The 9,932-nt window shown below is 47.3% G+C and overlaps 1 protein-coding gene across 4 annotated transcripts in view; it reads left to right on the forward strand.

Annotated features, from left to right (window-relative positions):
- ddx58 (DEAD (Asp-Glu-Ala-Asp) box polypeptide 58) overlaps positions 1 to 2,184 on the forward strand; it is a 62,087-nt gene extending 59,903 nt beyond the window's left edge. For all 4 annotated transcript variants that reach the window (XM_046318519.1, XM_046318520.1, XM_046318521.1 and 1 more), the window contains 2 exons: positions 256 to 397; positions 1,670 to 2,184. In XM_046318519.1, the coding sequence (XP_046174475.1) occupies positions 256 to 397; positions 1,670 to 1,686 (159 nt within the window). In that variant the 3' untranslated portion in view covers positions 1,687 to 2,184. The remainder of the gene's footprint in view (positions 1 to 255; positions 398 to 1,669) is intronic.
- Positions 2,185 to 9,932: the final 7,748 nt, after the last annotated feature.

The following is a 9,932-nucleotide window of genomic DNA, read 5'->3' on the forward strand; positions in this document are numbered from 1 at the left end:
GGGCATAGTGCCTCATACCTGACCATACAGGTAAACACTAGACTGGACTGGGGCATAGTGCCTCATACCTGTCCATACAGGTAAACACTAGACTGGACTGGACTGGGGCATAGTGCCTCATACCTGACCATACAGGTAAACACTAGACTGGACTGGGGCATAGTGCCTCATACCTGTCCATACAGGTAAACACTAAACTGGACTTACTTGATTTGCTGATGTAGTTGGTTAATCTTTAAATGTTTTGTCTCCCAGAATCTGCCTGTGTTAAAGATAGAGAGCTTTGTGGTGAAGAACTGTGTTACCGAGCAACAGAGGTACTACAGGAAATGGAGAGACGTGACCTTTTCCATGAAGACCTTTGAACTTACAGACATAGCTGATAGCTGGAATCCATGTGAGTCTCTTTCTCCGTCTGTCTTCTCTCTCCCCTCTCTCTGTCATCTCTCTCTCAATCTCCCCCTTTCTCTCCCCCTCTCTGTCGCTCTCTCTTTATGTGTGTGTGTGTGTGTTATCGTGTCTTTACTATGGATTAAATGATATGGCATGCTATTTTATAAAATCAATTCTCTGCAATTAATATTACCTGATTAAACAAATGATTTAAATGTAATGTAAGGAAGTTGGGGCACCACGGAAGAATGTTTATAGAGCTGTTGTCTTCCGAATAAACTCTTAAAGACCTGGTAAAACTTTTATATTAATAGCAGAGATCTCCCTTGTCCTTTCAAGAATATTTCTGGGTGATACATTGTAGTGTGTCGTCGTGTGGTAGAATGGATACGTTGTAGTACCCTGTCGTCGTGTGGTAGAATGGATACGTTGTAGTACCCTGTCTTACTGAAGAGATTGTCCGTCCTGTCCTAGCCCACATTTACAGCTGCTGCTGCTGCTAACTCAACGGCTAGGATGTATCACTTCTTTAGTGGATAAGAGTTCAAAGTTCATACCAAGTTGCCAAACTATAAGCTCATGCTATATTCTGGCTGGTGTAATCAAATTCAAATTGAAATTCGCCCTTCTAAATGTATGGACATCCGTCCTCACGTCATCGGGAACACAAGGTTTAATTTCGTTAGGTTGCAGTCGTTCAACCATTCGCAACCAGAGCTCACACTGAGGTTGGCTTAGTTCGCCGTGAATTGGGTCACTCTTATAGAAATTTAGAAAAGGGGTTGGTTCATCCTTTCCAACCAATGCCTATGCATGTGGGCGTAGTCACTGATTGAGCATATTTTACATATGAAAACAATCCTCTCACTTCAAAAACTAAAATTACATTTAATCTTTTCACAAATAGTTTCATATTTAAACATTTAAATTGCACAACAATTCCATGTGAATCTGATAACTAGAATGTGTAGACTTTCCAAGACACAGTTTATGTCGTCCTGTCATCAGTAATAATATCTCAAACAACTGATCTGACGTCATATTCTTTAAGTACCAATGGAAACTTTCAACTGCTTGGATTACCAAAATATTGTTCCGTTCCCCAACCTTTTGATGTTACCATACTCTCTCTATGTTAACAAAGGGCTTTTCCGAGAGTCCTGTAGAGTAGAGAGAGAGAGAGAAAAGGAGGGAAATGTATTTATGGGGGTTATCAACCTCACCAACAGGACAACGTCATGACAGTGTGTTGTAATGTTGCTTTGTTTCTTTCTAGTGCTTGAAGACCAGTAAGCAGCTGTCAATCTGGAAAGGAGGAGCCATGAAGAGAGAGAGAGAGGAGAGGCATTGGTCATTACCAAGCCCTGCAATGCCAGGAGTCTCAGGACCAGAACATCCAAACAGATCAAAACAAATTACAACACAGTCAAAACAAAACAACATTGCTTATTGGGAAACAGAAGCACAAAGCAAAATGCAGTGCTATCTGGCCCTAAATCGACAGTACACCGTGGCTAACTATTTGACCATGGTTACTGATCAAAACCTTAGAAAAACCTTAACAAAGTACAGGCTCAGTGAGCACAGCCTTGCCATTGAGAAGGGTATTGTTATTATTCAATGTGGACCCTTGATTATTGTTGTTACTGTTTGTCCCCTGGACAATATTGATTATTATTATTATTAATTATGTCAGTGTATTAAATTAATCACCTAATTTCCAAAGTATAGCGTTTGGCAATATGTACATTGTTACGTCATGCCAATAAAGCAAATTGATTGAGAGAGAGAGATGTACACATTTTTTATTGACTACATCATCTCTGTAACCCACATATCCATATTGACTCAGAGGTGTGGATACTTATGTTAATTAGGTATCTGTATTTCATTTGAAATACTTTTGGAACAATTTCTAAAAAACATGTTTTCACATTATCATTATGGGGTATTGTGATGTCATTATGGGGTACTGTGATGTCATTATGGGGTATTGTGATGCCATTATGGGGTAATTTACCTTCATCTGAGTCACAACAATAGACAAACACAGTGTGCTTAAACTAATAACACACAGACTATTGTATTTTTCTGGTCTATATTGAATACATCATTTAAACATTCACAGTGTAGGTTGGATAAAGTATGTGAACCCTTTGGCTAATTACTTCTGCAAAAGCTAATTGGAGTCAGGAGTCAGCTAATCTGGAGTCCAATCAATGAGACGAGACTGGAGATGTTGGTTAGAGCTGCGCTGCCCTGTCGTGTCTCTGACTTATCATTAAATGCGAAGACTGTTTTATCAAATCAATTCTCTGTAATTATTATTACGTGATTAAACTAATCATGTAAATTTAATTAACTAGGAAGTCGGGGGAACCGCGGAAAACGTTGGTTTACAGAGTCATAATTTTGCTAATATTACTCTTCAGATATTTTAATATCTGATCAATTAGTCTTCTATTAATGAGTTCTTATTATTACCTTCGTCAGTCTCTGCACAAACCCTGCCTCTACTATGAATCATCCATACACTAATTGGCTCAATGATTTATTTACTAACTAATTAAACAATTACAGAATATACCATACATAATAGCATTATACAGTAAATACCGTCCCTAGTGGACTAAACAAAAACAGTTTGGTTATAACACGATAGATTCAGAGAGAAGAGAAGGGGGTTTGGGAAGGAAGACTAAGGAACACGGGTCTCTATCGGACCTGGGAAACTCTTCTCACATAAATACATACACCACTAACGATCACTCATTCGGAAAAAGCAACAAATATTATGGCTGAACTCAAATGTGCTGGTTGATAAAATACCTGTATTTATGGGAAAGATGTTTGAAAAGGGAATTATTTTGTTCTTAAAATGATATTGTAAATTGGAATGGTAGAGGTATGTCCTTCAAAGAGTACAAAAGGAAAGGTCTGCTCAATCCAAGAGTACAACCAATAGATTACAGCATTACCCCAAAACTGGAGGAGGTAGGGAACTGGTCTGTCTGCCCAATATAAAGGATCGATACTGGAGGAGGTAGGGAACTGGTCTGTCTGCCCAATATAAAGGATCAATACTGGAGGAGGTAGGGAACTGGTCTGTCTGCCCAATATAAAGGATCGATACTGGAGGAGGTAGGGAACTGGTCTGTCTGCCCAATATAAAGGATCAATACTGGAGGAGGCAGGTGGCAGCAGGTGGAGGTAGGGAACTGGTCTGTCTGCCCAATATAAAGGATCAATACTGCAGGAGGCAGGTGGCAACAGGAGGAGGTAGGGAACTGGTCTGTCTGCCCAATATAAAGGATCTAAACTGGAGGAGGCAGGGAACTGGTCTGTCTGCCCAATATAAAGGATCAAAACTGGCAGAGGAATAAAAACAGCATAAATAGGAAATGACACCAGTTTCATTTGAGGACCAGGATGTTGACAACTGCCATACAGATTGCAGAATAGTTGGGAAGAGATGTTTGATGTACTGATTCCATGGTACAGGGTGTATGAGTTGATATATAAAACCATGCAAGATTCAAGACTTCGTGATTTTCATCTAAAATTATTATATAGACATCTAGATAGATTATGTACATAATTCTTGCCACCAACAAAATGTTTAATATTTGGGGCATAAAACCATCAAAGATCTGCAGATTTTGTTGTGAGGATACAGAATCAATAGACCATTTATTTTGGTATTGCCCTCAGGTAGCCTGTTTCTGGTCTCAGGTTCAGGAATGGCTGAAAATGCAGAGCATTGATCTAAAATTGACCCTAGAAATAGTACTGTTGGGAGATCTGGAGAGACCGGGTCAGTCAATTACTAATATACTAATACTCTTAGTAAAAGTATTTATCTTCAACTCGCAATCTGTAGATTCTATTCCATTAGATAGATTGAAATTATACGTTAAACATCAAAGCATAGTTGAGAGATATATACTGCATATAAATCTGAAGAGGGTGGAACTAGAGACAAGTGGGAGGGGCTGAGGGTTGGGATGTGGAACTAGAGACAAGTGGGAGGGGCTGAGGGTTGGGATGTGGAACTAGAGACAAGTGGGAGGGGCTGAGGGGAGCTGAGGGTTGGGATGTGGAACTAGAGACAAGTGGGAGGGGCTGAGGGTTGGGATGTGGAACTAGAGACAAGTGGGAGGGGCTGAGGGTTGGGATGTGGAACTAGAGACAAGTGGGAGGGGCTGAGGGTTGGGATGTGGAACTAGAGACAAGTGGGAGGGGCTGAGGGTTGGGATGTGGAACTAGAGACAAGTGGGAGGGGCTGAGGGTTGGGATGTGGAACTAGAGACAAGTGGGAGGGGCTGAGGGTTGGGATGTGGAACTAGAGACAAGTGGGAGGGGCTGAGGGTTGGGATGTGGAACTAGAGACAAGTGGGAGTGGAGTTGCTCTGTGGGAGATAGAATGATGGTCAAAGATAAAAGATATAAAACGTTATAAAAGTACGTTTGAATGACACTAAGTGGCCGTGTTTTTACAACTAATGCCGGTTTGCCTGAGGCTGATGCCTTGCAGGTGTTTGTACACATGAATATACACACACTCTCATTCAAATAAACACATACAAGAACACACACACATACATGTAATAGTGCCAGACATGCACACAAACATATACAGTTGGCATCGCTGTTATGATTTTAGTTGTCCTTTGTTTTTTGTGTGTTTTTGCATTGTTGTTTTCCTGTTTTCTTCTGTCTTTGTCTTTTTTCTCTTTAGTTCAGATTCTCTTGGGGGTTGGGGTTCATTCTCTTGGTTGTCGGTGCACTGGGGGTTCTTGGGGGTTGGGGTTCATCCTCTTGGTTGTTGGTGCACTGGGGGTTCTTGGGGTTGGGGTTCATTCTCTTGGTTGTTGGTGCACTGGGGGTTCTTGGGGGCACTGGGGGTTTCTTGGGGGTTCATCTCTTGGTTGTTGGTGCACTGGGGGTTCTTGGGGGTTGGGGTTCATTCTCTTGGTTGTTGGTGCACTGGGGGTTCTTGGGGGTTGGGGTTCATTCTCTTGGTTGTTGGTGCACTGGGGGGTTCTTGGGGGTTGGGGTTCATTCTCTTGGTTGTTGGTGCACTGGGGGTTCTTGGGGGTTGGGGTTCATTCTCTTGGTTGTTGGTGCACTGGGGGTTCTTGGGGGTTGGGGTTCATTCTCTTGGTTGTTGGTGCACTGGGGGTTCTTGGGGGTTGGGGTTCATTCTCTTTCTTGGTTGTTGGTGCACTGGGGGTTCTTGGGGGTTGGGGTTCATTCTCTTGGTTGTTGGTGCACTGGGGGTTCTTGGGGGTTGGGGTTCATTCTCTTGGTTGTTGGTGCACTGGGGGTTCTTGGGGTTGGGGTTCATTCTCTTGGTTGTTGGTGCACTGGGGTTCATTCTCTTGGTTGTTGGTGCACTGGGGGTTCTTGGGGGTTGGGGTTCATTCTCTTGGTTGTTGGTGCACTGGGGGTTCTTGGGGGTTGGGGTTCATTCTCTTGGTTGTTGGTGCACTGGGGGTTCTTGGGGTTGGGGTTCATTCTCTTGGTTGTTGGTGCACTGGGGGTTCTTGGGGGTTGGGGTTCATTCTCTTGGTTGTTGGTGCACTGGGGGTTCTTGGGGTTGGGGTTCTTGGGGGTTGGGGTTCATTCTCTTGGTTGTTGGTGCACTGGGGGTTCTTGGGGGTTGGGGTTCATTCTCTTGGTTGTTGGTGCACTGGGGGTTCTTGGGGGTTGGGGTTCATTCTCTTGGTTGTTGGTGCACTGGGGGTTCTTGGGGGTTGGGGTTCATTCTCTTGGTTGTTGGTGCACTGGGGGTTCTTGGGGGTTGGGGTTCATTCTCTTGGGTTGGTTGGGGGGGTTCATTCTCTTGGTTGTTGGTGCACTGGGGGTTCTTGGGGGTTGGGGTTCATTCTCTTGGTTGTTGGTGCACTGGGGGTTCTTGGGGGTTCTTCATTCTCTTGGTTGTTGGTGCACTGGGGTTCTTGGGGGTTGGGGTTCATTCTCTTGGTTGTTGGTGCACTGGGGGTTCTTGGGGGTTGGGGTTCATTCTCTTGGTTGTTGGTGCACTGGGGGTTCTTGGGGGTTGGGGTTCATTCTCTTGGTTGTTGGTGCACTGGGGGTTCTTGGGGGTTGGGGTTCATTCTCTTGGTTGTTGGTGCACTGGGGGTTCTTGGGGGTTGGGGTTCATTCTCTTGGTTGTTGGTGCACTGGGGGTTCTTGGGGGTTGGGGTTCATTCTCTTGGTTGTTGGTGCACTGGGGGGGGGTTGGGGTTCATTCTCTTGGTTGTTGGTGCACTGGGGTTCTTGGGGGTTGGGGTTCATTCTCTTGGTTGTTGGTGCACTGGGGGTTCTTGGGGGTTGGGGTTCATTCTCTTGGTTGTTGGTGCACTGGGGGTTCTTGGGGGTTGGGGTTCATTCTCTTGGTTGTTGGTGCACTGGGGGTTCATTCTCTTGGTTGTTGGTGCACTGGGGGTTCTTGGGGGTTGGGGTTCATTCTCTTGGTTGTTGGTGCACTGGGGGTTCTTGGGGTTGGGGTTCATTCTCTTGGTTGTTGGTGGGGGTTCACATTCTCTTGGGGGTTGGGGGTTCTTGGGGTTGGGGTTCATTCTCTTGGTTGTTGGTGCACTGGGGGTTCTTGGGGTGGGGTTCATTCTCTTGTTGGGCACTGGGGGTTCTTGGGGGTTGGGGTTCATCTCTTGGTTGTTGGTGCACTGGGGGTTCTTGGGGTTGGGGTTCATTCTCTTGGTTGTTGGTTGTTGGGGGTGGGGTTCATTCTCTTGGTTGTTGGTGCACTGGGGGTTCTTGGGGGTTGGGGTTCATTCTCTTGGTTGTTGGTGCACTGGGGGTTCTTGGGGGTTGGGGTTCATTCTCTTTGTTGGTGCACTGGGGGTTCTTGGGGTTCATTCTCTTGGTTGTTGGTGCACTGGGGGTTCTTGGGGGTTGGGGTTCATTCTCTTGGTTGTTGGTGCACTGGGGGTTCTTGGGGTTGGGGTTCATTCTCTTGGTTGTTGGTGCACTGGGGGTTCTTGGGGGTTGGGGTTCATTCTCTTGGTTGTTGGTGCACTGGGGGTTCTTGGGGGTTGGGGTTCATTCTCTTGGTTGTTGGTGCACTGGGGGTTCTTGGGGGTTTCATTCTCTTGGTTGTTGGTGCACTGGGGGTTCTTGGGGTTCATTCTCTTGGGGTTGGTGCATTCTCTTGGTTGTTGGTGCACTGGGGGTTCTTGGGGGTTGGGGTTCATTCTCTTGGTTGTTGGTGCACTGGGGGTTCTTGGGGGTTGGGGTTCATTCTCTTGGTTGTTGGTGCACTGGGGGGTTCTTGGGGGTTGGGGTTCATTCTGGGGGTTGGGGTTCATTCTCTTGGTTGTTGGTGCACTGGGGGTTCTTGGGGGTTGGGGTTCATTCTCTTGGTTGTTGGTGCACTGGGGGTTCTTGGGGGTTGGGGTTCATTCTCTTGGTTGTTGGTGCACTGGGGGGTTCTTGGGGGTTGGGGTTCATTCTCTTGGTTGTTGGTGCTGGGGGTTCTTGGGGTTGGGGTTCATTCTCTTGGTTGTTGGTGCACTGGGGGTTCTTGGGGGTTGGGGTTCATTCTCTTGGTTGTTGGTGCACTGGGGGTTCTTGGGGGTTGGGGTTCATTCTCTTGGTTGTTGGTGCACTGGGGGGTTCTTGGGGGTTGGGGTTCATTCTCTTGGTTGTTGGTGCACTGGGGTTCTTGGGGGTTGGGGTTCATTCTCTTGGTTGTTGGTGCACTTTCTTGGGGGTTGGGGTTCATTCTCTTGGTTGTTGGTTTCTTGGGGGTTGGGGTTCATTCTCTTGGTTGTTGGTGCACTGGGGGTTCTTGGGGGTTGGGGTTCATTCTCTTGGTTGTTGGTGCACTGGGGGTTCTTGGGGGTTGGGGTTCATTCTCTTGGTTGTTGGTGCACTGGGGTTTCTTGGGGGTTGGGGTTCATTCTCTTGGTTGTTGGTGCACTGGGGGTTCTTGGGGGTTGGGGTTCATTCTCTTGGTTGTTGGTGCACTTTCTTGGGGGTTGGGGTTCATTCTCTTTCTTGGTTTCATTCTCTTGGTGCACTGGGGGTTCTTGGGGGTTCATTCTCTTGGGGTTCATTCTCTTGGTTGGTGCACTTTCTTGGGGTTGGGGTTCATTCTCTTGGTTGTTGGTTCTTGGGGGTTGGGGTTCATTCTCTTGGTTGTTGGTGCACTGGGGGTTCTTGGGGGTTGGGGTTCATTCTCTTGGTTGTTGGTGCACTGGGGGTTCTTGGGGTTGGGGTTCATTCTCTTGGTTGTTGGTGCACTGGGGGTTCTTGGGGGTTGGGGTTCATTCTCTTGGTTGTTGGTGCACTGGGGGGTTCTTGGGGTTGGGGTTCATTCTCTTGGTTGTTGGTGCACTGGGGGTTCTTGGGGTTGGGGTTCATTCTCTTGGTTGTTGGTGCACTGGGGGTTCTTGGGGGTTGGGGTTCATTCTCTTGGTTGTTGGTGCACTGGGGGTTCTTGGGGTTGGGGTTCATTCTCTTGGTTGTTGGTGCACTGGGGGTTCTTGGGGGTTGGGGTTCATTCTCTTGGTTGTTGGTGCACTGGGGGTTCTTGGGGGTTGGGGTTCATTCTCTTGGTTGTTGGTGCACTGGGGGTTTCTTGGGGGTTGGGGTTCATTCTCTTGGTTGTTGGTGCACTGGGGGTTCTTGGGGGTTGGGGTTCATTCTCTTGGTTGTTGGTGCACTGGGGGTTCTTGGGGTTGGGGTTCATTCTCTTGGTTGTTGGTGCACTGGGGGTTCTTGGGGGTTGGGGTTCATTCTCTTGGTTGTTGGTGCACTGGGGGTTCTTGGGGGTTGGGGTTCATTCTCTTGGTTGTTGGTGCACTGGGGGTTCTTGGGGGTTGGGGTTCATTCTCTTGGTTGTTGGTGCACTGGGGGTTCTTGGGGTGCACTTTCTTGGGGTTCATTCTCTTGGTTGTTGGTGCACTGGGGGTTCTTGGGGTTGGGGTTCATTCTCTTGGTTGTTGGTGCACTGGGGGTTCTTGGGGGTTGGGGTTCATTCTCTTGGTTGTTGGTGCACTGGGGGTTCTTGGGGGTTGGGGTTCATTCTCTTGGTTGTTGGTGCACTGGGGGTTCTTGGGGTTGGGGTTCATTCTCTTGGTTGTTGGTGCACTGGGGGTTCTTGGGGGTTGGGGTTCATTCTCTTGGTTGTTGGTGCACTGGGGGTTCTTGGGGGTTGGGGTTCATTCTCTTGGTTGTTGGTGCACTGGGGGTTCTTGGGGGTTGGGGTTCATTCTCTTGGTTGTTGGTGCACTGGGGGTTCTTGGGGGTTGGGGTTCATTCTCTTGGTTGTTGGTGCACTGGGGGTTCTTGGGGGTTGGGGTTCATTCTCTTGGTTGTTGGTGCACTGGGGGGTTCTTGGGGGTTGGGGTTCATTCTCTTGGTTGTTGGTGCACTGGGGGTTCTTGGGGTTGGGGTTCATTCTCTTGGTTGTTGGTGCACTGGGGGTTCTTGGGGGTTGGGGTTCATTCTCTTGGTTGTTGGTGCACTGGGGGTTCTTGGGGTTGGGGTTCATTCTCTTGGTTGTTGGTGCA

This window comes from Oncorhynchus gorbuscha, linkage group LG21, assembly GCF_021184085.1.
Source record: "Oncorhynchus gorbuscha isolate QuinsamMale2020 ecotype Even-year linkage group LG21, OgorEven_v1.0, whole genome shotgun sequence".
Taxonomy (NCBI): domain Eukaryota; kingdom Metazoa; phylum Chordata; class Actinopteri; order Salmoniformes; family Salmonidae; genus Oncorhynchus; species Oncorhynchus gorbuscha.